The sequence below is a fragment of the Melitaea cinxia genome, chromosome 5 (genome assembly GCF_905220565.1).
Source record: "Melitaea cinxia chromosome 5, ilMelCinx1.1, whole genome shotgun sequence".
In the NCBI taxonomy this organism is placed as follows: Eukaryota; Metazoa; Arthropoda; class Insecta; order Lepidoptera; family Nymphalidae; genus Melitaea; species Melitaea cinxia.
Window position 1 is genome coordinate 16,585,638 of NC_059398.1, and position 27,874 is coordinate 16,613,511.

At 33.5% G+C, this 27,874-nt stretch overlaps 1 protein-coding gene and 1 non-coding gene across 2 annotated transcripts in view; one reads left to right on the forward strand and one right to left on the reverse strand.

The window, feature by feature from the left end:
• Positions 1–27,874, forward strand: part of LOC123653885 — a 116,267-nt gene that overhangs the window by 80,643 nt on the left and 7,750 nt on the right. The window contains exons 6-14 of the mRNA XM_045589862.1: positions 10,468–10,613; positions 11,053–11,200; positions 12,097–12,326; positions 12,447–12,709; positions 13,905–14,134; positions 18,024–18,135; positions 22,710–22,854; positions 26,488–26,653; positions 27,563–27,745. Coding sequence (XP_045445818.1) covers positions 10,468–10,613; positions 11,053–11,200; positions 12,097–12,326; positions 12,447–12,709; positions 13,905–14,134; positions 18,024–18,135; positions 22,710–22,854; positions 26,488–26,653; positions 27,563–27,745 — 1,623 coding nt within the window. The remainder of the gene's footprint in view (positions 1–10,467; positions 10,614–11,052; positions 11,201–12,096; positions 12,327–12,446; positions 12,710–13,904; positions 14,135–18,023; positions 18,136–22,709; positions 22,855–26,487; positions 26,654–27,562; positions 27,746–27,874) is intronic.
• Trnae-cuc lies at positions 11,816–11,887 on the reverse strand. The gene has a single exon. It is a non-coding gene; the product is annotated as a tRNA-Glu (tRNA).

Here is a 27,874-nt window from a genome sequence, read left to right on the forward strand (position 1 = left end):
ACGACGAGCCCTGGAAGGCGATGGTCTCCTTCTGCGAGACAGTAATGTCCCAGAAGGAGAACGACGAGCGGATGAGAGAGGGGGCCGCCGACGAGGCCTCCGTCCGCAGGCGACGAACGGGGGTGCGTAGGAGGCGCTACTTAATGCGTTTCCAGTAACGCCCCTGTGCCCATGTCGGGCCGGGATGGGAACCCGGTCCTGCTAGACATGGCGTCGTCGGGATTGTTCAGAGGTGAGCCGGACAGTCCCATGGAGGAGAAGTCTGGTCTTTTCGCCGAGGCCAGCCTGTCGCTGGAGGGATCCTGTTGCCTGCAGATCCGGGACCCTCCAATTAAAGCGGCTGAAGGCTCCCGCAGGGGTTTTGGTCGGTAGTGCACCCCCAAGTGCTAAGCCGACATAGGTCTAGGAATGCCTACCCGGGCATCCTGGATATCACCCGTAAATGGGTTACCCTGCGATATCAAAAAAAAAAAAAAAATACTTGTTGGTGTAAATTAATGTCGGTTTCTTTGTTTAAGAACAAGCACAATTACACTATTTATAACCGTGTCACCTTAATAGATCTATAGTCAATGAATGACATTATAATATTTGATAAATTTTATAATTTTCATGTGTTATATGGGCGTCACGATAGCGAAGTTATATGTTGCTCCATTCTACGTGACATTGGCGAAATCATCTGTTCTCATTTGGTACTATTGAAAGCAATTAATCTAAAGAAGAAGAAGTAGTTATATGTTTCCAACGACATAACAATATAATAAATAAAAAGTTTATCATTATGACACGAATTAAATAGAAGAATAACGTTCCATATAAAAAATATATAAAAATTTAGTGCCGCCCTTAACTGTCGTAAGGGTTTTATAAAAGTAGTAAATATGTGTTAGGTATGTGTGTGCTTTCACTAAAACACATTTGCTTTTGTATACGTTATATTAAATGAATGAACTTATTATGTCGTATATAGCGGTTTCTTTCTAATGTTTTTGTCTAACAGTCTTTAATAGTAAATTCAAGAGATTAAAAAAAAATTGTTTTTAAGAGTTGTAAAGAAAAATGTGTTGTATGCTGAAGTTTTGTCGCGAATTGTACGTATTTATATATTTACGACTGTATATGACTTTGCCCCAGATTGTCACAACTGGTTCACTTGAATGTAGCTTTACTTGAATTTATTTAAGGCTTTCAATCTTATCGAATTGATAGTTCAGTCCAGTCATAAATTAACGATGCCAGGAATAATAATGAGACCATAGTGTGGGATTTTGTAAATACGCTTAGGAATTGGGTTGATTTTAACTTTATCAAAAATAATATAAGTAAATGAATAGCACAGTTTATATATTTTATTCATAAGAGTAACTGCGGAGTTTCTTGCCGATTCTTCTCTGCAGAATCTACTTTCCGAATCGGCGGTAACTTAACTTTTAAAGATAATTATCACTTTAAAAATTTTTATTTGTAAAATTACGATTCGAGTGCTTTTGAAGCCTATGAATAAAGTTGTTTTTGATTTCGATTTTGAACAGTTTGTACTCTTCTATAGTTATTAGTCGGTACTAAGATTATGGATCGTACGATTAGGGAATGTATTTATTTTTTAACGTTTTTTAAGCTACGACGCAAAAAGATGGATGCTATAAGTTTAACATCTGTCTGTCTGTGTATTTGTGGCATCATAACTCTCGAATGGGTGGACCAATTTTGATGCGCTTTTTAACGGAAAGCGAGTTTTTTTGCGGCAGTATTTAGCTATGTTTAGTTAAAATCGTTCTAGCATTATAGAGCGTATCGGCTTTTTTCAAAAAATGGACCTGTTGCGTAGGGGTTTAATAAAATTCTTTATTTAATATTTTTTAGTAGTTTTTTTTTTTCGCGTAAACCGTACAGAAGCATCAAATGTCCGCTAAATCAAAATCATTTTTAAAATATTATAATATATTTTACTCTCCCAATTATAGTTATCTCAAACCTTCGCAAACATAATATTATCAGCTTAAGTAATCGCTCGATATAATTTAAGAAGCCAAACAAGGTTAGGACCGTGACGTACGTAACTGCCATTTGTCCATGCATTCTCGTGCAAATATGAACCGCGTTTTATTCAAGGGGTGCTACGTAAATGGCGATTCAGGTGCGCCCACTCGCGGTGGCGAGGGGGAGGGAGTATGGCGCGAGTTAGCCCTGCGCCCGCGCATGCGTCGCACGCGCCGATCGCTCCGCTAGTGAAAGTTTACAAAAACAGTGCGATAATCGTGTAATATTTAATCTATTACTTACAAGTGCATCTAAGAAAATAATCAGTGTTTGCCTAACAATATTTTTTTTTAAATTGAATTCTTGTGCGGTTTCGAAAATTTCGTAATTATTGAGATATGTTGGAATTTTAAACGAAAACGAAATTAAACCGTAAAATTACATTTTCGTACATATAAACAACATCTTAATCGCAGAATTGCGTTTTAACTTTCGTCACGCTCTGCTTCGGTCCATTAAGTTTATATATAGTATGTTTGTTCTTGCTTCACAGTGCTTATCTTCACATCTTTTTCCATATTTACTAAACGTTTTAAACGTATCTGTGACTTACAATCTTAAAAATCTAAGTGCGTTTACCATAATTGGAATAAAAACTAGTTACACAATATACCGGTTATCATAATCATGTTAATGAAATCAACAGTATTTACATCAATCTAGGTATATAATTTTACTTCCTCGTGAGAATCTATTAAAAATCTTGAAGCTTTTTTGTTATATAATAGTAAATAGTACTCTGCCTATTATTATCTTTTGCAGAACATTTAAAGATAAATTATATCAATTGAAACAAAATCCTTTAAATGTTTATTTCTTTGGGAAGTATAGTTCAGAATATTGTATTTATTATAACCAATAATTTGAAACCAATGAATTAGTTATATTTTATTGGTTCATTTAATAGTTTTAACTTTCGCAATAACTTAGTGCGCATAAAAAGCGAAGATAAATTTAAAAATTAATACTCAATTAAAGAGAAAGATTTATAACCACTTTAATAACAAAATAACCATAGAAATTCATAGACACGAAAGTCATAAATAAAAATTAGTATTTTTTGAGTAACAATTAATTGTATGTGCAGCAAATAAACAAAGCACAGAACAGGGAATTTCTAATGAAAAAAAAAATCTTGACTTAAGTGAGCTTTAAACTTTCTTAAATTGTCACTTTTTACTATACTATAGTTATTGTGAAGAAACCACCATTCAGATTGTAAATTCTTCTGAAACGAATCGGCAAGAAACCCAATCATTGCTGTGTAAAATCCGTCAATACGTTCGTGTTATTCAAATATTACAAAATTCAGAACAAAGTAAGAATGGAATCCAGAACACGAAACCAGATGGGGTGACGTGCATCCGGCAACCGGTCTCAGACGACTAGCCGCCAACTATCCAGAACAGTATTGTGTCACAGAATCTCTTATATTCTACTTTTGTCAGATTACTGCGTGTTACTATTTCTTTTGTTTTTAAAAGGAAAAAAGTCAATCATAATAAAGTCACTATTTTCATATTATATTTCAAGCGAAGTATCAGTAAATTGTTAGAAATTTTTATAAGATTATCATTAGTATGCTGTTTGATTATTATTTTTTTTGATTTTTTTTACTAACCCTTTTTGGGTAAAGACTTCCTCCAGTTTCCCCCTTGTGTACCGGTCCTTGCTCAAGATTATCCACCATTTCCTGGTCATTGCATTATATCGTCAGACCACCTCTTTAATCTACCAATATTCCTTTACCCCTTGGGCCTTTTTATCTTATAATATTGACGCAATTTAAGTTATCTCCTATTGACAAGGCTTAATTGTTTAAATACTAATACCAGAATATTTAGAATCGTTAGATAATTTTAAGAAAACATCCTGTTTATTCGTTTGCTTATTATCATCATTACATAATTGTTTTCTCCGTACTCTACATGTAGGCTAACATGTATAAAGACTCGATAGCATTGTTGAACAGAGCGTTTATTGTCTGCATTTTCTAGAACGACTTAGAAAATGCATCGCATGTCGAACAAGAGATGCAGGTTTAGATATGCTTAGTAATGACTTAATATCTTCAACTTTATAATATGAAACTAAATGCTCAAAACGATTCAATCTAGCTATATTCGAAACGCCCCAGATTTATTTTGCCGTGACCAATTTCAAATTTGTTAATAATTTATTTTGAACAAACTTGCTTTATATCTTTATAAATAAATACACCTACATTAGATCGTGATAGTACCGTTACTGTGATTTAAATATTACGTATCTCATTGACTCAGTTGAACAACTAAATAAAAACATGACATTACTTGCGAATGAATATAACTCTATACCAATTACAGAAATACGAGTAGCGATAAATAATATCAGTGCTTAGAAAGACATCGGAGCAATAGATTCAGCGAACTGATTATGCGCTAGGCATTGTGTTGCAACGAAATGCTCCGATTGCAAAGCCTCGCTTGTACATACTATGAATTTACCGGCTCGGAGAACAAACAACTCGATTCAGAATACCATAAATCAATAGCTTTTAGAGATAATAGCACAATGATTCAAATAATAAAGCATATTAAATGAAAATTAATTTGCAATTATTAACCAAATGTATTGTAAAGTTAGATTTATTGTAACTAAACTAAAAAGCGTGTCAATGTTAGAATTGTTGTTAAATATTTAATTTAACCCTTTTTACGATCTCGTTGAGGACAAATTTCGTAACTTCTAGCAAGCAATAAAGCTTGAATCATTTCATATTGTTTTGTAGCAATTTTTTAGTTTTAAGTTGAAAATTAAGTGGAGCGTGACCACATAACTATATTTAGTTTCAAAGTAATTTAAACTTATCTATGTTTATAATAACCAAGATGCAACACGATCTAAAGTTCGTTCAGATTTGAAAAACATTTAAATATCAACAAATAATTATAAACTAAAATTGAATAAAAATCCGCTCTCGGTTTAAGCGTGACCGGTTGACCCTGAAGCGGACAGCTGCCGGTGTCTCAGTTTTTCCTATATTGAGTAGTATCTGAAAGCGACGCAGACCGACAAGTCATCGTAATTTTAACGCGATTCATATATTTATAGTTGGCAAACACTGACGATTTCCAGTATCGATGGCAAACGGATGAGTGATAAGTGTTCGTTGAAGTGATGTAGTGAAAAATGTTGGAAAATGGTGTCGGAGAGTCCGCCAGTGAACGGCGGTGTCTGTCCGCCGAGACCCCGGACATTTCGGAGGAATTGCGGCGATCAAGGTGCTAGGCTGTTGATTCGCTTATTTGATTCACTTAACATATATGGCGAACAGGACACGAGACCGGCTGCTTAAGGCTGACTCACTTATTGTGACATTAATTTAAGAAATTTATTTTGATGCAACTTCGTAACATCACTTGATGTTAAATTGAGTGTAAAATTCTTGTCTTTTTTCTCGCAAATGTCATAATTATGACAATTACGACTAATGTCATATCCACTGTTAAACACACAATAAGACGACCAGCCATTGCTAACGAATTTCAAAAGCCGTGGTCTCGATTCGATCCTTCGATTTAAATTTCTCTAATTAAATAGCGGAACAAAAGCCTAAGTCACCTTGACCGTGATGACGTTCTTTTAGTGTCGGTGACGTCGCCGTCCAAGCTCTACATCAAGACGAACGCCAAGTGCACGTATTATAGCGAAAATGACGAAAAACCGAGTAACGTTTATCAGAATATTGAGGATAAAGTGAAGTTCATCGAGGTTCTAGAACAGAACTGGTGGCTCAGCGTGAGAACCGTCCTTCGGGAAGGTGAATTCGAAATACAAGATCTCGTTGCATTTATTGGTACGCATTGACTGTTTGTTTTAACAGATAATATAAGAATTAATTATTCTTACAATATATAAGAATAATAACCTGAATAAAGAGAAACTCCTCAAACTCAGCGGTTAGTTCTAAGAAATCTTGTAGGGATATAGAAACAAAAACACTGCTCCAAACATTAGTATACCATACACAATTATTCCAAATATGTCCAAAGTTAATCTTTCACCTTTAAAATCAGAATAACAGGACAGACGTTAAAATATGTATTTTTATAATTATAATTGCCCTGTAAACATTAACATGCATCTATAAAAATAAAACGTACAAGCACTTCCATATTATTTATTAGTTACCTTTGTATTTTAATCAAAAAACCTGAATACATCCGTGTAATATAATAACTATAATATAATAACTACATACATATGTATATCTTATGTTCATTAAGTTTACGAAGTGAGCAAGGTTATATTCGGTAACGTAGTACTTCTATCTTGATCTTGATGAACTTAATAAATTGAAATCGAAATTAAACTGGTATCAATATGGTGTGGGAACTTGACATATTCTAATGACGTGAGATAGGATACTTTCACTTGAATAGTTACTGGAGGCCTTGTATGGTATCAAGTATATAACTAATTATACAATTGAGAATGTACACTGCAGGTACATTTTATAGGAATATCATTTATACCCGACATACGTTATAATCTCTTAGGAACTGTCAAAGGCGTGAACTTTAAGTGATCGTTACGTTAACTGAAATTATACAGTTCTTAATGTTTTTTGAAGTAAAACTTCTTTACGTACGCTTAACTTGGGGAGTACTCTGGTGAATACGTGATGAGAACGTTACGAAAAGTGTGATCGGGCGATGCGAACGGAAGTTGAGAGGGAGATATAAGTTGGTGAAGATAGAAAGAGAGAGAGAGTGTGAGAGTGAGATGTTTCCTAAGTTTTACTTCAGTCGTTTGGTCCAAAGCACACTTATTTTTTGTTTTTCGTAAGAACTTACAAAGTATTAAAAAAACATTAAAAACAAAAATAAGCAAATCGATCTCGACATAATTGAGTTATGCGCTTAGCTGAACACTTAGCGTTTCATTTTTATTCATAGATTATAGAACAGTCTAAAAAGTAAAAAACAAAAACTATAAGAAACAATCTGGGAGACGATATAAGTTGTTAAAATTCAAGTCTAACAATTGTATAGATAAATATCAATAACAATAGTAACCTTTAGGAAAGTTAATGTAAGATTAATTAATATTTATGAAATAAAGAAGGATGTTAATCGAAAGTGATACTTCACTAATAATAATGTAACGCATCATCAATCCACCACCGCGCCGCTTCGTAACTGAGTTCTAAATCTATACAAATAAATAAAATTGAGTGTCGGCACATATACCAAAATATTTTTTTTACAATTTTTGTCTTTCTGTCTGTTTGTTTCGGCTAATCTCTGAAACGGTTAGACTGTTTTGACAGGACATTCACTGGCAGATAGCTGATGTAATAAGGAGTAACTTAGGATAATTTTATTTAAGAAATTTATTTATTTTATAACTCTACGAACTGAAAAATAACTTTTTTGTTAAATTCCACGCGGACGAAGTCGCGTGCACAGCTAGTCATCAATTTTCGACAAAATCACTTATCCTAGTAATTAGACAGATCGATTTCTAGAATTTTTAAATATGCTGTCTATGATATGTAATTAATATTTTTTATGTTTTATTTATTTTTATGAGATTTTTTTTTTTGGAAAAATTAAGGCTCCAAAAGTTATGGCCTCAGAATTATAGTGATTTTTCAAAATTAAAATATAAATTTAAAAAAGCTTAAAATTTTTGATTTAACCTATCATGCGAACGGGTGGGTTGTTTTAGTCGGCTGCCATATTGTTTTAAATGATTCCTCTGCGTGTACTATTTTCTCATGAATAGTAATGTTAAACCCTCCTTAAAACCTTAAAGCGTAAAGAATGAATAGTTTGAAATGTGCATAAAAACGCAATAAAATGTCAAGGTTTCGGTTGTTCGTGCTGCACTTACATAACTCCGACTGCTGAGGCAACCCGAATGAGCATGTCGGCTTTTCGCAACGCATTACTTCCAACAATAGCCAAATATTGTTGCGATCCACACTGAAACACGTGTCGTTTCCAAATAAACCAAATAAGCGATGTTCTGTTTCCAAACACTTTAAATAATATTCGTTCTAAAAATTAAGCAAGCGTTCATTCAAATAATAATAGTGCCTATTAACCCCTAACTTAATATTAATTATTCTATTTTAATTAGTTTTAGTTTTAAATATTTCAAATATTGTGTAAAGTGAAGTGATATAACTGCATTTTTTAGAACTGACATAACTGCATTTGAAATAACTGTGTCACAGATATAACTCTCACGATCGTAACTTTAAATCTACATTAGTGAAAGTAAAAAAGTTCTAAATTATCTCTTTAAAAAATATTTTTAAATCTTATTCTTATATTAATAACTAGCTGACCTGGCGAACTTCGTATCACCTTATTTTTTTCTGAAATATAATAATAACATAATATATCAAAATAAAATATAGCCTATCTTTTAAGTTGGATCGAACTGCACATGGTGTGCGAATTTTATTATAATCGGTTAAGTGGTTTAGGAGTCCATTGAGGACAAACATTGTGACACGAGATTTATATATATTAAGATAATAACAATAAGTATTTCATTATCAATATTTAATGGCGGTAGTAAACTAAAAGCCCTTGGCTCGGCTACGACATCACGATTATTATTTATTTAATGAAATAGACGTGAGAATCGAATAAACTATTATATTACATGACTCTACAACCTCACCGGTGCAGTCGAGCGTAGTAACCTCACAGAGGCTTCGCTTACCTTACAGATAGTATAATATCATAAATGTTGTCCCCGGCTCCGCTCGGTCACTCGCGCTCTAAGAGTAAAGTAGTACCTATTATTGACATGGCTGTGATGTTTGAACATGTTGACCTGGAAACCGATACTCATTGTTTACAATACTTTTATTACATTTTCTATGTCAATAGAGAGCACACTGAAACTAGTGAAAACTTAAATAAACTGGCTCGTGTTAAGCCATCAGTGACAAGATTTTTTAATCTTAAATACATAAAGTAAATAATCTTCATTAAATAGTCTTAAATGTCAATAATCTGAACATTAAATAGCTTTTAAATTTCACCGATCTTGCTTCGATATTTGACCATTCTATGTGACGTTGGCAAAATCGTTTGTTTTTTTTTACACCATTATGAGTTATTAAACCAAAGGAAGCAGTTTTTAAGCTTTGACACTCGTGGTTTTGAAATATATCTGTGGACATGCAACGTCCATCTTTGTATCTTAAATTCGTATACACTTTCGGATTGACTTACCCGTTGGCATAATTAGTAGTGTCCATGGTTTCTGCTAAGCTACGGTTTGCGTGTTCGTTTCCCACCGCGAGTCTAAAAGTAATATTTTTTTTTACAGTTATTATAAAAAAATCATATACGTATGTGTATCAGTCACCTAAAATTACAGGTATTAAGTAGCGCTGCTTTAGGAATAAACGACTGGTTTACGTTTGTGTATATGACTGTGTTTAATTAAAAAAAAAAAAAAAAAAAAAAAAAAACAATACAAAACGTTTTCTGAATGTCGATATTATTGAAAGTATAAATTGTCTGAAATATCGATTGTGATATGTACTTCGGTTACCATTCTATAGGTATTAAAAGTTTATAAAGATCATTAACAATGTAGGGTTGTCTGGAAGAAATGGCTAAATAGCCATAAATCCGCCCATTGTACTTCACAGTCTGTAACTGTCTTTAAATTTGTTTAATGTTTAAAATGTAGTTATGATGTACAATAAAGTATTAATAAATAAATAAATAAAAATGTTCGCAAAATATTATCGGGTAGGATTAATAAATCTTAAAAAAAATATATCGCTATCCTTAGCTTAAAAATTATGTAAATTTGAAAATGAAAATGAATCTTTATACCTACTTAAGCATTTAATCTACATTTGGTAAATTCAATTCACTAGATGAGTACCTAAGTAATTAAACATTTACCGCATATCACTTTGAAGGTTAATAGGGATTAACTTGACAAAACACCTTGTTTTAAATCTAAATTTGGACGGACTTTCATTATTAATTTGTATTTTATTATTTTCGACTGTATTTGCTGAAAAAATACAATGTAAAGTAATGGCTCCTTTGCTACTGCTTGTACTAGTGTAGATACTCCAATAATATTGGCAATGCTTATAAATATTTTAGTATCTTGCGAACTGTAAAACGCGTCTAGTTGAAATAATATTTATATTTTCTGAAATTTGTCATTTTTCTTCGAAGAGATCTCTTCTAGAGATAAGTACACCGTTGCTAACTAAATTTGTATACAAAGAAACAAAAATTGTACAAAATTTTTAATTACAGTAAAGAAAACTAAAATATAAGACTAGGATTGATCTAGTCGTTAGCATTAGCTTCAGCGGCTAGCGCTATATTTAACGATTGATTTTTATATGTAGATGTATATTTTAAAAATATTTTTTCATTCCAGACTGTGACAGCAGCGACTCTGGTCATCTCTACGAGTCGCTGGAACCACCGTCACAGCCGCCATTGCCCGCACTGCCGGCACCCCCCCTACCTGATGATGACTTCGACTCCTTCGACAGCGATAGCGACTTCGACGAACATGAGAGGGTAAATTTGACATAATACACTAAGATACAAACTTTCTGAAAAGCATTTGTTCTGTCTGTATATCCTTTATAGAATCGTAAACTGTGCATTTGATCATGTCATGATCTTCAGCAAAGTGTTGTGCATAAGCTCACAAAGGTTTCTGAGTTATTACGACAAAAAAAAAAGCGTAGCAACGAGCGCAGGGTACAGCTAATTAATTATTTTGTAGTATATCAAACTTACAATAGTTTTATATACTACCTTAAAAGATGCAGAATTATTAGAAAATTTTTTCCACTTTGTATTTCACTCTTCGTAGAGCAAAATTCCCAAAAAAAAATCCTAATTAATATATTTATAATTAAATATATTTGTAAAAACGAAGCAATATAAACAAGTATCTAGAACAACCATTTATATCATAATCTAAAAATTTACCATATCTTTATTATTCCAGATCAATGAACCTGAAGTACCGCCAGCGCTGCCAGCGTCCAGGCTGCCTCCTGCCCCCGGCGGAGGGCCCTACACTCTCACTAAGATCGCCAGCGCAGCTCAACGCAAGATGCGACAGATCAAACGAAATCTCACCAAACGTTACTCTGGTGAGTTACCACTGATAAAATATAAATATTTTTAATAATAATAAACGACTTCCACTCAACAGCCCCCAGTAGGAATAACTTCTGTTTCGAGGTTTCGTAAACACACATAATACACAAGCGTAAACACCTTGACCACGGCAAGCATCTGCTTGGTCATAGCATCATATACTTTGAAGCGTTTTAGAAAAAAGTATTATAAATATGTTTGTCGTCTTCATTCGCCATCTAGCATGAGAAGTCAGGTCGTAATCCGACCAAAATTAATTACACGATGAATGGAAGCGACAACACATTAATAAAATTAAAAATAAAAGTTATGGCTTTGTAATAATGTTGTAATTATAATATTTCTATACTAGTATTGTAAAGAGAAAATATTTGATTTTTTTGTTAGTATTTAATTAATAAGCTAAAAATTACTGGACTGATTTTGAAAATTCCTTCACTATAGAGAAATTACCAGTACCGTGTAATCCACGCAAGCAAAACCTACAAACAATCATAAAAAGTTCATTCTTGCATAAAATGCTTTTGAACGTTTATTAAGAAAAAAAATACACAAAAATATTTAATAGGGAATAAAAAGTATAGAAAAACAAAAAATTAAAAAGTGTATTCCGATACCGGGAATCGAACCCGAGCCTCCTGGGTGAGAGCCAGGTATCCTAGCCACTAGACCATATCGGATCTTGGGTAATGATCTGAAAATGTCGAACAGTATAATATTTATTTAGATTAAACATATTTAAAATGTAGCATTGTTTATTTATTGTTTTGTTTGATTTCGTTTTTATACTTTTTGATATTGCCTATTGTGTTGTATTTGACTATAATTTACATTGAATAAAAAAAAAATCATCCCATAATTTTTAACCGGAAGTTTTTTTTCATTACAGTGGCAATGGACAGCAAAACATTCACAAAAACGTCAAACAACCAAAACGGAACGTATGACCCACCGAAGAACCAAACAAAATCAAAGTCCCCCATTTACGCCAATTACGAGAAACCACAGCACGTGTATAGCAATATCAACTTTAACGACACTAAAAACGTATTGAATAAAACCGAGAGTCCCTTAGCAAAGATCACCGGGACGTTCAAGGAGGAATTGAAGACTGTGATAGGAGAGAAGGTTGTCAACAAGGGATCAGAGAGGGGGATTACTAAAACTGGGACCAATAACGTGTCCAATAAATATGGGATGACAGAAAAGGGAACGAAAGGGACAAGCGAAAGCATAAGGACTGAAAAAAGAAATAGTCACGGGGACGTCCCTCCACCTTTACCAGATAAACCCCCTCCAGAGAAGCCGACTACGCCCACAAGTGATACTAAAAGCAGTGGGACTCTATCGAGGAAAGCATACTTTTCTTTCAAGTCACGGTTTAGGAGAGCGACCTCTATGGCGATTGATATCAACTCTGATGTTCCAAGTGCGTTGAAGATAACAAATTCGACGTTCTACTTGACTGACTCGATGGACGGTGACTCCGGATTCAGTAACTGGTAAAATATAATATAAAAATTTTCTTTTAATTTACATCAAAATAATAATTATAATTATGTGTTACTTGTCTTTAAAAAATTTCCCAGTTTCCTATAACAATAAATAATATAATAAGCCAATATTTTTATTAGATTTTGGTGATTAAAAAAATAAGAATAATAGAAAATCTAGCGAAATATTCAGACAAATTGTAAATTAAAACCAACTGTAGAATTGAGCAATAAATAAAAATACGTATTCATGCATAGACAAAAATGAAATTGCAGAAGTTAAAATTAATTTAATTTTAACAACTATTAAATAGTGAAAGAAAAGTTACTCTAGTAGAAGGTAGAACACTGCAATTCTGTACTAGATATCGAGAATTCTTGTTATGATTGCGGTATCGTCATGTTGCAAAGCAATGTTGACGGAAAATCTCGTTGCGTAAATAGCAATAAGTTAACTGGATATCGATTACAAGTCATGATTGATGTGACCTATCATATTTTATGACATTTTAATTTGACGTTTATATGACATCTTTGGAACTATTTTGCATCAAATTACATTACAATATCATCCATTAATAGTGAAGTGTTGATTTTAACAACATGTAATTTTAAATGAAGTGTCTTTGGATGAGATGAATCGTTTTACGTTTTATTTTAATCCCTTGAAAGTTAGCTCTTTGTGTAGTTATTTTAACTGATATTTTTGCAGTTTTAATCATTATGATTAGTGGAAAAAAAACACTTACAAAGCCAATTATGTGTTTATAGTATATTAAATATTTTTTTAATGACATGTAATTAAAAATCATTATGGTAGAGAATTATAATGTCATATGCTTTTCATAGACAGCGGTCTATTTGTTATTATACATATAATGGATTTAATAATATGTTTTTTTTTGTGTTATTTTTCTTCTTAATGAATAAATACTTCTTGCACTGTTTGCTATATCAAGCACTTACTCATGACCATGGGTTGACTGAAATAAATCTCTTTTAAAGATAAGTCCACCTCTGCCATAAACCTTGTTATGTTTCTACATGTATTGTTTAAGTACAATATCTTAACTTTAACACGTTTGGGAATATTATTTGTTACGTGTTTTTCATATTATTTTTTACATTTTCATTAAAATTTATAGAATATTATTTACTGTATTATTATTGTACATCACATCGTCTAACGCTGGCGCGGTTTCAGCAGCGACCCGGGAGCGGAACTGCAGTCGCCGGGCGCGGGGGGCGTGGGGCTGGGAGTGGGCGTGGGGCTGGGAGTGGGCGTGGGCGTGGGAGTGGGCGCTGGCAGTCGTCGCGACGGTACGCTACGTGCCTGGTCGGAGTCATCGCCATGCCTGGCATTGGAGCGACCTGCTGTACCACCGCCGCCCCCACCCACGCAACCCCCCCCTGACCTTAGCGCTGTCCACGAAGGTCGGGACCTGATCATTTGAGACGTTGACTGGGATCTTTGCCTTTTTAATAGGGAAGCTAGATGTTTCATTCGGGTTGATTTTAACTTAGTCTTTAAAAGTAACAATTTGGGACAGTTAATAGGTGTGTAGACGTAGTTATAATTTTATATGAGCCCAGAAACTAAAGGACTCTGATTGATTGAATAGAGTAGTAGAAAATATGTATGTATGGTCTATGCTCTAGTCGAAAGTATTTTTTTTTTTTACAAATTTTGATACGTAACCCTTAGGAACTGCTAACGCTACTTTAGTGTAGATTTGAAATGACAATTTTAAGCTGAATGCTTTATTTTTCCACATCAGAGATTACTTATTTCTAAAAATTGTTGTAGAATAAATTTGACATAGATAATTATAGATAATAAATATGTATGTATCGTAAATTTAAGTTACCGATCTTTTTTTATTTACCGGTGCCAAAGAATCGAATATGGCATAAACTAAAATTGCCAACCCTTATTTTATCACGTATGGGTGTTTGTGCAGTCCTAGTGGGTCTCTCCACCGTGCCTCGGAGAGCACGTTAAGCCGGTCCCGATTGTTACCATGTACACCTGATAGCGATCGTTACTCATAGTAGAAAATATATCCGCCAACCCGCATTGGAGCATCGTGGTGGATTAAGCTCTGATCGTTCTCCTACATGGGAAAAGAGGCCTATGCCCAGTAGTGGGATATTACAGGTTGAAGCGATATAGGTATATAATAGGAAAAAGTAGTCATGAATTTTTATTAATTTTTTTTCTAGTTAGTGTAATATCAGTAAATACGTTTGACTGAATAAAAAAAATCTTCGTTTTTTTGCCTCTAAAAACTACAAATATTTTCAAAAAGTTCACTCAGATACAGTAAAGAATAACAGATAGTACTTTTTCTTTTAATTTTGGCATACGATCGCCACTAGCGACAGTCTGCCAACAGATAATACTTATTGAAAATTGTCAATTATGACAGAAATTCAGAATATTAGAAAATTATAGATTAAACAATGATTCGTTTATGAATCTTTTATCGTTTTTTAATCTGCTTTTTTCTCTGTTTTTTTTAACAGTAAAAATAATTTATTTTAAAGTTAATAAGGAACACAATTGATTTAAAAGCTATACCAACCGATTCACAGAGCTAAAATATCAAATAGTTTTTGAGTGATAACGTGCATAATATCTTAATAATTCCGTTTATTTACTTCGTAAGAAGGAATCTAATTAAAAATACCAAGGGGTTGTATAACCGTTAAAATGAGGAAAAAGTCAGCCAGTAACACCTGCTTTGTAACCGTCCCATTATATTATGTTGACATTTGATTTTTAATGTTGATGTAATTTTTATAAAGAATAGATCGGAAGACTAGTATATGCCAAATAAAAAAAATGTATTTGTCTATTTTAATTAAAATGAATAGCTAAATCGGTTGCTATAAGCAAAACTCGAGAACAGCTGGACAATTCCGGCCAATTTCTTTTAGTTTTCTAATACCTACTGAAAAATAATGGGAGGTACAGAAATTTAAAAGAAAATCGGAAAACGTAACGGTACGTTCAACTACACTCGTTTTATAGTTCACGAGACAAGCGCTTTGTACATAAACTCTTATTTATAGGCTGGTTAGTATTCTATACTTGGGAGAAATTTGCGTAAAAAGTACTTTTATGATAAAAATAGCACTTTAATTCTATAAATATAGTTTTCAGTTGACGTCTCAACTTTATACAGTAAATATCCAAAAGGGTACATGATAAAACGAAGACAGCGCTAAACAGAGGTCAGACCTCTGTCCGTCTGTAAATAACTAATATTATCTATTTGAAGACCCACAGTCACTTCGAATATGAAGAATATAATCTAAACTCATAATTACTAAGCAAAAAGTAAAAAATATGTATTAATTTTAAAAAAAAGTAAAATACAGTAAAAGAGGCCCGAATATTATATGTCATCCAAAACCATAGATAATATTACCATAGCCAATGGCGTAAATTAGAAATTATAGTCTTAATTTTTTTTATATTAGATTACAAATGACAATTTTATGTTTTTTAGGATGATATACATTATGTACGTTATATATTTTTTTTAATATTAGTTATTTTCAACGGCCAGAGGATGAGGTTGTGGCACGAAACGGCTTAGTGACTGTCGTATATGTTTGCACTGTCTTTGTTCTTCCTTTTTTTTTCAATTTATTTCTTTTTATCATGGGCTTTGGTCTTTAATTTATCATTGATAACCGATGTACTGTTTCTAAGTTGACTTCTATTATTTTAATACTCATATAAATATCATGTTTATGTTCATTTACGTCATTAGTGTTTTGCAATTATACTGGTCAGAATAAAAAAAAGATAATTTTGCTACTTATAATGATGACCATTTTTTTATTATTATTTATTTTATTCGACAAAAAATTATAAGAAATATAAACTGAATTACAATAATCATCTAAATCTAATTACAAAAGGAATTTTTAACTTTTATCCAACTTTTTTCATAATAATAAATTTGGCGTTTAAAAAAATGTCTTTGTCTCGGTACGCCCGACAGAAGTTATAATTTAAAGTAGAGAGAGGGGGAAACGTCTGCACGAAATACGGCTAGCGCTGTGGGTTAAGTTCCATGTATAAAACAGTTCAAAACATTGCTATAAAGAGATTCGTATAAGTCGTTTAGTCGAGGAGTCTGCACAAACTCGTGAATTGAACTTCAACAATTATCTCTCTCAAGGCGAACCGAGCATTTTTATTGTTATAAATTATACAACGTTTTTTCCTCACGATTTAATTACACGGTCGGCCTTACATCGCTACGACCTACAGATAAACGTGTAGGCAGACTTAATACACTTAGTCACTCCATATTATCCGCACGAGATACACGTTATTATTATTATTAACTCGGTATAATTGCAAGATATTCCCTTATATACGATATTATGTGTTAATTTATGTGCTTTGTTAAATGGGTCGTAAGTTTTTTTTTATGTAATTTTTATTTCGTTGCATTTGTGTATGACGTAAATATGATTTAACATAATGCATGCAGTGATGCAAGGCACGGAAGTGTTTCAACGTGCACAATTGTTACTCCCACCAATGATGATGTTTCTCGTTCGCTTTGTGTACACTGACTGGCCTAAATTCAGGTTGCGTATTGTCGAATTGTAAATGAGTCTGTGCTGCAGTTGATTTCTTGCAGTGTTTTTAATATATTCTGTTATAATTGTTCGAAAAAAATTGCAAAAATATTTTGAATTGTAGAAATTTTTGTGTTTTTTTATTTTATTTATTTGTCTATGATTGTGACTGTGCGATGAGTAATTGTCGAGATTTAACGAGATCTGGATTCTCGTCGCTTGTAGCTTCATATAAATTATAATCCATTAATTAAACAATAATATGCATTCTGTAAAATTAAGTATGCAGTGTCTTCGAAACATATATGAATAAAGACATTTTACTTTTAATTTTTTTATTCGATGTTATTAAATGGTTGATTACTAGCTAGTCTAGCTACAACTTGCGGTTTCGATCACGTAACTTCCAATCCCGTGGGAATGTCGGAAAAAAGTAGCCTGAGTATTATTCTGGATTTCAACATATCTATCATATTAAGTCGCACTACAAAACAAACAAACATACATACTTTCGTCCATTCTCATAGACCTTCGCATTTACGAGTATAATATTAGTAGAATTATATTATCTTTTAGATGTCACTTGATATTTGATACACCGGCTTTGCAGTTTTTTTTTTTTATTATTGTAATTTTAAATGATATTACGCAACGGAGTCGGTCAGTGTACACAAACAAACACTACTAAACGGTACTAAGTGTACGTGTGGTGCTGCAGAACTGAAGCGGTTGCTGCCGACACTGTCGCGCAAGGACAAGGGTCCGCGAACGCGCACCTCTTGGTACGCAGAGTGCGGCGCAGACAGCGCCCCCACTGCTAACTCCACCTGGTGAGTACTCTTTTTTTTTTTAAATTGATTCAGCCTGTAATAACCCACTGGCTGGGCACAGGCCTCTTTCTCCATATAGGAGATTCTATTATACAATAAGGTCGGAAAACAAGCGTTCCATCTGTCTGATGGTAGGTGGTTACCGCAGCCTATTCTTTATGTAACTATTTTTTGGTTATACCGGTTTTGATGATTCTTTTTATTCGAAAACTGGTGCTTATTATGTGGTCCAAATTTATTGATTTCAACGAGATCGGACAAGTAGTTTTGGTTATTATCGTTAGTAATGCAATTTTAATTGGCTATTGTAATGTTGGATTCATTTTATATGTTGATGTAAAGTAAATATATATTTTCAAAATTTTATTTTATAACAAACACGGTTGTTTTTCGCCTCCTTTTTCCTATCCTAATAGGACATATGACAAGTATTAGCCGTTGCTTCTAGCCATTTTAATCTGCTGATAATCTTTTACATAAAATTCTCGTGTCACAATGTTAGTTAACGTACTCCTTCGAAACGGCTGGACCGATTTTTATGAAATTTTGTATGCATATCGGGTAGGTCTGAGAATCGGCCAACATCTATTTTCATACCCATAAGTTGTGTATGTATGGTGGGGGGGTTAAGGGGGCTAATAATATATATGGCAAAACAACGTTTGCGGGGTCAGCTAGTATTACATATATAAAAAATATAGGTAAATATGTTATTTAAGAACGATTATGCGCAAAATATGATGAGTATATTATTTTGCTATATATAAAAAGATGGCGCTAGTTGTATCTTGTTTTGCTACGAATCTAAACAATAATAATACTATGTCTTTACAAATGAACTAACTACTTAGACATTATACAAAAAACACAATAAGCCAAAATACGTAAAAAACATCTGTAGTTAGACTAGGAATGCGCTCTGCATCAGCCGTTAGCGACTTTTCCCGACTTTTTTTTTCTATCCAGTATTTGGCATTAGCGACAAGCTACCAAAAAAAATAACTTTAATATTAAATATAATATTACATATAATATTGTTATATATATTAATTTAAACTTTTTATTTTAAATATTAAACTTTTTATTTTAAATTTTATCACAATGGATATTAGCGCCTACAATTCGTTTTATTTTGTCTGTTTGGTTTTACTGGAAGATAATGTTACTAGGCTTTCAATCCGCCTTTTGTTAACTGTTTTACTTTATTAAATTTACTTATTGGTCGATGATTTAAAAAAAAAAATACTATATAAATAAAATCGAATCGCTTAACTCAAGAACGGCTGGAGCAATTGCAGCTGTTTTTTTTAGACTTTTTTTTATATTTTGCATAAAGTTCTTACAGAATGGAAATTTTAGAAAATTGAAATATTTTAACCTCACGCGTTTGATAGTTCGCAAGACATTGCTATATCTTCGGTTATTTACTAAAAAAATAAATAACATGCGAGTCTATTGACGGAACAGTCATTTATCTGCAATAAATTATTCAACACAATGTTCAATTACTCGGAATATTTCAATCATATTCTAAGTAAAATTGTCTTTTGCACGTACACACTTTTATACGTAGTTGGAATATTTTTACTGTTTCCATTTCTAGTAAATTATTGCTGAGGTTCTAGCGATAAGTAATAGGTATACCAAAAAGGGGTCCAAATGGGTTTACTCGTATTAAATGTCCTTCCGTTTGTTTCCGTTTGTGTACCTTTTTAGCGGTAATTGAGCGGCTCAATATTAAAACAATACTTTGAATATTGTAATATGAGGGATCCCTGCGATCCCTGGTCTATAACTGCTATTGGCACTTGCCAGATTTTTTTGAGAATGCGTAGGCGCAGTCGTTACAGCAACTTTGTGCAGGACTAACGGTCTCGTGTTTTAATCTCGCTCATGAAACATGTTTCTATAGACCATAAATATATTGTTGTACTCTGAGATTTTGGCCAGATAATTTTACGAATTAATGTAAAATTAATAAAAGAATACCCCCTCTCTTCCCGTCGCTGTCCTAAGAGGTGACTAAGGGATAACACAGTTCCACTACCAACTTGGAACTTAAAAAGCCGACCGATGGTGGGATAACAATCCAACTGCTGGCTTTGAAATACACAGGCAGAAGACGGGCAGCAGCGTCTTCGATGCGACAAAGCCAGCCCTGCGGTTACCAACCCGTCTGCCCGGCGTGACACATGAGTTCACGCCATTTTTGTCGTGTACTTGTGGAGGTCTATGTCCAGCTGTGAACTGCGATAGGTTGTAATGGTGAATGATGATGATGAATTTTACGAAAGATTTCTAATACTTTGTAAAAGTTCATACGGAGTGGAATTTTAGAAAATTGCGCAGAAGAAAATGATTATTTAATCTTTGTGTTTGACAGTTCGCAAGACCGGACAACCTCTGTCCTGTCAGCTAGTATAACAATATAAATGTCTATCAACCCAGTTCAGATTAGTCCTACATTTTCCTGGATCACTCAAAACTCTTGAGTCGTGAGGATATGAGTTGATTGCGGATTACAATCTTCGTCTCGGAGTAGCTCGACATGACGCGGCCATTACGCGCTGACTCACTCTCAAGCCTGTTCTCGACCGTTACCATTGCCGTGATTTATAAACGACGGCGATTTTAAAACAATTAATTTAAATAATTAAGAATAAAGGAACCGGGAACTAATAGATAGTTTACACTCTCCCGCCGTTGTTTTGCAATACCATATCATATAATGGTAATATCTATAAGATAATTATAAACAGAAAATAGGAATTTATTTATTTACTTACGTTATTTTTAAGCATCGTGATGATAATGATCTTCTTACTGTATGATAAAATATATCCGTGGTATCTATAATAAAATATATCCGGAATATAATTAAATATATCCGGACATAATAAATGTATCCTGATATATATCTACATATGTGATATAATGATCAGTTATCCTTCTTTATTGCGTGTAATCCCTTTTTATTAATTTAAGTAATCGGTTGTATCTTTATAAAAAATTAAATCCTATATAAGGTTTGTTTTTTTCGAAGTTAATACTTATTTATCTGCAACATAATGTCTATTAATATATTTGTGTTACCTATTGATCGCTAATCACTCGAAACTTAAACATCGATAATTTTAATATACGTAGCTATACGGTTGCATGGTCATCGCCGGCTTACAAATCCTCTCAGTAATATTTTGTCGTTTCGCGGTTCGGTGACGGTGATAGCGTACAATGTTTGCGGAATTTTTGTGTTTGTTATTGCTGATAATAATTTAACAGAGAACAGACATTTGTGGAGTTTGATAGTTACTTATTTACTTTTGGTATTGATAAAATGATTGTGTTCTTCATTGAGTAAGCTATTGAATTCTCACAAATAAAAGTAAGGTCAGAGTTATACAATTATTATGTCTATAATTCACTTTCATTTTACAATTAGTTTTAATGAGTTTTTTTACTTTCATTTCTCTCAATCGAAAAGTTTAGTTACGTGTTTTAAAAGTTATCTCAACGTTAAGTTTGTACGATCGAGTTTTACTGAATATTTTTGTTGGTTGATTTCTGTTAAAAATCAGTTAGGACCGGTTCCCGCGCTAAAACCGTTTAAACCGAAAAAAAAATCATGACACAAAAGGACTGACTGTGTGAACGGTTATTGGAAGGGTTTTTTTTAATTTTTACATTGCCAAAGAGGTTTAATTTTTTCAACCGACTTCAAAAAACGGAGAATGTTCTCAATTCGATGGTGCTTTTTAAATGTGTCACCCTTTAACTTTTTACTGCGTGTAACTATTTTGATTTTGATGAGTCTTGTTTAATCGAACGCTGATGCTTGCCATCTGATTTCATTTAAATTTGATCGAGATATGATAAGTTGGTACTATTTGATTCGTCCCTAATAATTTAATAATGCTCATGTAATTACCAAACTGTTAACGAGTGTTGTTAACATCGTATTACTTGTCTATGTAATTGAAGTTGATTTTTTTTTTTTTTTTTTCGTTTCCGAACAAAAGATTTTTTTCTTTGATTGGTTAGGTTAACACCCAACTTGGTAGTTTTGAAAAGTATTTCGTTATTATGTCGTTGTTCTGAAGAGAAATTGTTGCTACTCCTTATTTACATAAAGTGTTTCATATCGTCTGTCCCATACTTTCTCTCACCTTTGACATTCAACTGCTTATTATAGTGAGAAGAATCTTACGATGATGACAGCTGATGATAAATTAATAAAATACACATTATTTCATTGATTTTACACCATAAAAGGAATGCAGTTTTGTATTGGCGATTTCACTTTACCTCTTCTTCTTCTTCTTTAGGGTTAATGGCTTTCAATAGTGCCAAATGAGCACAGATGATTTCGCCAATGTCACATAGAAACCTTACCTCTTTTATCTTATTCCCTCCAATAAACCTGTCAAACAACAGACTAGCTCTTCCAAGATTTTATTCGTTAAACAGACAATTAATTTATTTTTTATTTTTTTAGGCTTCATAGATAACTTAGGTATATACTCGTAACTATCAACGTAAAAAAATTGTCTTATAATTGTTATATGTTGTTCCAGGTACGCAGAAGCCGGTCTGTACCAGGCGGGGAACATCTCGTCATCATCCGGCGCGTCCTCAGGCTCGCACCCCGCGTCTCCGCTCCCACACTCACTTTTTACCCACGAACCGCTCTACCAGTTCTACAACGCCGCTAAAGTCGAGGTAAACTAAAACTTTGACCTGCCCCTTGGCTCAGTTTGCAGTGACCCTTCTTTCTGCTACGTTTGTGGGTTCGATCCCCGCCTCGAGTTTGGGGTGTGATATATGTATTTATTTATATAAGCATTGTTCATATCTACTTATCGAAAAAAATATGTTTATATGAACCGGCTGTTACCTAACTAAGTATAACATAAGCATTAAGTTTCTAACCGCAGAAATAGACGACCGTGTGTGTATGCTATAGATATTTATTTATTATTATTTTATAACCTTCGAAATTAAATCGAATCGATTTCTCATATCGATTTTTCCATTAAATGTTTCCTTTGCGTTTAAATGTTATAAAGATATCCTGTCTGATCTCTACGATTGTTAAGTGTTTAGCGTGAGAAATTATTTAACTGTATCTCTAGAATATTAATATATAACTGTTCGAAACATTGTTGAACGTAAAACATATTATGTTACAATATTTTGTAAGCCAATACAAAAACTACAACATAAATAAACTTAAACAAACAAAAATAGTCATTATATTAGTTTCAACAGGCGGTATTATCGTTAATACAGTGATATAAGTACTAAATATTACAAAGTTATTTTGTAAAGTTCCAAAGTATAAATAACCTAGACTGTGTTATCATTTTCTTGAAACGTCGTTACTTTTTATACGTCATGTAACGCTTAGTAAAATCTTCGAAATAAACCACGCTTAGTCACTATTATGACAACTTTCCGGTGGTTTTATCACATAAATATAGGAAAATACGGTATTAAAATTTTAGGTATCCTACGAAAGTACTTGTGTCCGAAATATATGTACGAGCTAAATTCCGAACTACTTCGACCACCGAATTGGATTATTCTTTTTATTATCTTCTTTAATGTCAGATTGTGTTACAATGTTTTACAGAAGAACTTAAAGTAAAATGGATATATTCACAAAAAAGTTCGTGTGTACTTATGTACGAACGTAAGAATTTATACTTCATTGACTGGCTAACTTCATGTTGCTAACTTCTTCGTTGACTAGGTAGTTAACTTCAGGGTGTCGGTTTTTCGTGACGGTGTGCGCGCTCATCGTAAATATTTTCTCATCATTTTTCCCTAACGCGCCGACAGAAGTATAACTTCATAAAAATAATATGGCGGTGCGAAATATGCCTGACCATGTTGTTACAGATAATAATTAAAACGGAAAAACATGTAAATAGTTAATATTCGTCGTAATTAATTTAATTGGTTAAAACGTAAAAAAACAAATAGTTTTATCTGTTAATATGCTAATTGAACTAATTGCACGCTAACTGGCGCGACCTCCAGCTGCTAAACTTGACCTTAGATCTCCGTGTTGGTCGATAATTTAACAGTCGATTACAATTTCAATTTGAAAGAATCAGTTCAAATTTACGCCTATTATTAGTCGTTGCGGAAGTTGTGTATGTGTTTTGTAACGTAAACAGGTTGTTTAATGTATGTTTATCTATAAAGACATAAAAGTGAAGAATTTCTTGGCCTATGTTTTTTTTTTTAAGCTCTGCAATACTTGGTACTTCGATCGATTTAGCCTATAGTATTCCACAGCTGTTGGACTAACCCTTAACATTTTGGGGGATGAAAAATAGATCTTCGATTCTCTGACCTACCCAATATCCGCACAAAATTTCATGAGAATCGGTCGAGCCGTTGCGGAGGAGTTTAACTACAAACACCGCGACACGAGAATTTTATATATTAGATTATTATTTTAATATTTAGACTCTCATAACTAATTACCTACCAAAGCATCATAAAAACAATAATAAAAACTTTCGGTAGATTATTTTTAACCAATTAATTAAAAATACGAAATAGTTACAGTTCTCAGAATTTGGTAAACAATACATCTTAAATTGTAATGGCGATGAGAATGAAGAAAGACTGGACGCAAAATCCGTTATACTCGTACTTGTATCATCTTCGATAATTACATAAATAATTAGGTACAGTTACGTATCCTCGACAACGGAACAAAGACGGTTCACATAGTGTTAACACAGATAAATAAAACAAACCAGAATCCTTTCTTACATTTTCTGCTGATTACCATCATTTAACGCCACATATATTTTTTCGCAATCAAACAGTGTTTACAGATGAAAAAGAAACATGTCTGGACGTTTTTGCTAAATCTTAATGTGAGCTGATCAGCTTAAGGCGTTTGTTTATTTATTTACTTCAGCCTATCAGTCAACATAAGCCTACCAAAGTACGATTATTACCATATTAAGAGTTAACCGCAATCCTGATCTAGCCTCCGCCATCGACCTTGAACAAATTTATTTGTTTAAATTAATGAAATTAATACAATAAAAAAAATGTTATACTATATAATATGTAGTTTTATAATGCTCCAAGTGTCGGTATCCCGACTGACATCCATCCGGATTTGCGTGGTTATCGAATCCTTAAATTTTTTTCATATTTATTTTTGTATTATCAGACCGGTATAGTTATGTTAAATTATTATTTATAATGTTATATTTCGTCGAGGATATAACAGCATGTGATGTCAGTTTCATATATGTTTAATAGTGTATCTCAACTTACGCGGTTACAACTCGATCTTACCTATCGCATAAATTCATGGTAACACTAACATCCATATCATTATACTTATAAAAATTTATCTAAAAGACATTTGTTTATTTGCTTATTTAATATATACACACACTAAATTACATAAAAGAAAGTTACAATATCAGAGGTGAGCCAGACAGTCCCCATGGAGGAGAAGTCTGGTCTTTTCGCCGAGGCCAGCCTGTCGCTGGAGGGATCCTGTTGCCTTCAGATCCGGGACCCTCCAAATAATGCGGCTGAAGGCTCCCGCAGGGGTTTCGGTCGGTATTGCACCCCCAAGTGCTGAAGCCGACATACGGTCTAGGATTGCCTACCCGGGCATCCTGGATATCACTCGTAAATGGGTTCCCCTGCGATACCAAAGTTTTGTAAATAATTTATTTAATGAAGCTATTAGGATCAGTAAACTAACCGAGGTACAAACCAGGACTATGAAATGTATAAAATTTATTAAATCAAATTTTTGAAGTAAAACTTCTTTACTCACGCTTGACTTGGGGATTAAACTGGTGAATGCGTGAGGAGTGCGTTACGAAAAGTGTGATCGGGCGAGGTAAAAGGAGATAGACATGATAGTGAGGTGCGAGGCACACATTTTCTTTCTCTTTTTTTCTCATAGCCAGTTACGTTTCGTATATCTAAGACACAGTGCAGGTCTACTGCTAAAGAAGTTTTACTTCAGTCGTGTGGTCTAATTTACACTCGTTTTATTAATAAATTATAATTATTGAAATGAAACAATTTTTTCGGATTTTATCGCGGCTTATTAACTTTTATTAGATGCCCAACGATTTTTTTGATGACCAACCATGGTCACGGGAGGACGTGTCAGTCCTCCCGTGACCATTTAGTTGCTGTTAAGTATCCGAAACGTCGGGCATCTAAAAAAAAGTTAATAAACCGCGATAAAATCCGAAAATTTTGTTTCAATTCAATGAGTGAAATTCGCGTAAACATTAGAAAAAAAAAATTATAGTTAATAATATTATATTGATGTATGAATGCTTGCGTCAGTCGGCGTGCCGCGAGACGGGCGACTCGGACTCGGACGCGTACGAGGCGGGCGGCTCCAGCGCGTCCGGCGGCTCGCGGCCGTCCGCCATGGCGCTGGTGGCGCCGCGCGGGCCCGCGCGCACCCTCTGGTGCGAGGTGCCCGAGGTCGTCAACTCCGCCGTGCTCAGTGAGTCGCTCAAACTGTTGCATTGTTTGCATTTTGCATTTTTTTTTTTTTTGATTATTGATTTTACTTTTATTCTATTTAATTTTATTTTTACTTATTGATTTTTTTAATATAATTTTGTTTTGTTTTTTATTCTGAATGTTGTCTTGTCTTGTTGTACTAACCCAATATGGACTTATACTTTGGTCTGAAATAAAGTATTATTATTATTATTGTTGTATTTGTTGCTACAATGTCGTACAAGGCATAAGACAATAACGTAAAGATATAAAAAAAAATTACAAAAAAATATCGAAAAAAAAATCGATACTATTGTTGTAATAATTGACTAGCCCGTTGGTGCTATTTGTAGTGACCCTGCTTTCTGCTCCGAGGGTTGTGGGTTCGATTCCCACCTCGAGTCTGGGTGTATTATAAATATTTATTAATATATTTATATATGTATTATTTATAAGTATGTTGATCAAAAAAAAATAATGTAGCTATCCAGTCGGCTGTTACCTATAACACAAGCATTAAGTTGCTTACTTTAGGAACAGACGACCATGTGTGTATTGTGTAGATATATATTTATTATTATTTATTATCGAAATCTGAGAAAATTGTGTTAAAAGTTTTGTAAAAGTGTTGTTTTTTTTTTTTAATTTTTTTTTTGTGTCAAGTAGGTATCATAATAATAATGTATGTCCGTTCGATATAATAGGTTTAGTGAAATATTTTAAGTTTCAAGTTGGAATTTCCTGTTTTTTTTTGCATTATGACACCAACAAGCTCGCATCAATAATTCGTAGTCAAATTAAATGGCATATTTAATCAAAAACTTCAGTCAGTGATCATTTCTGTCGCGGTTTAAACGAGCATTCAATATGACAAGAAACTAACTAAACAAATCAACCTTTTTAAACGTAGGTTCGTTGGCGCCTGCGCAGAAGCGCCTGCAGGAGGCTAAGTTCGAGCTACTGACGTCGGAGGCGTCGTACCTCAACTCCCTCAACGTGCTGGAGACCCACTTCGTATCGCATCCCGCCTTCCGCGACCCACACATATTGCCGCCCGACGACTGGGATACGCTCTTCTCGACCATCATACCTGGTAGCTTGCCCTTAACCCATCGATGCCCCTTCTTTATTGCACTTAAAATTTAAGAATTCGTATACAAATTTAGTTAGCAAAGACGGACTTATCTCTGGAAGAGATCTCTTCCAGCCAACCTGTAATAGT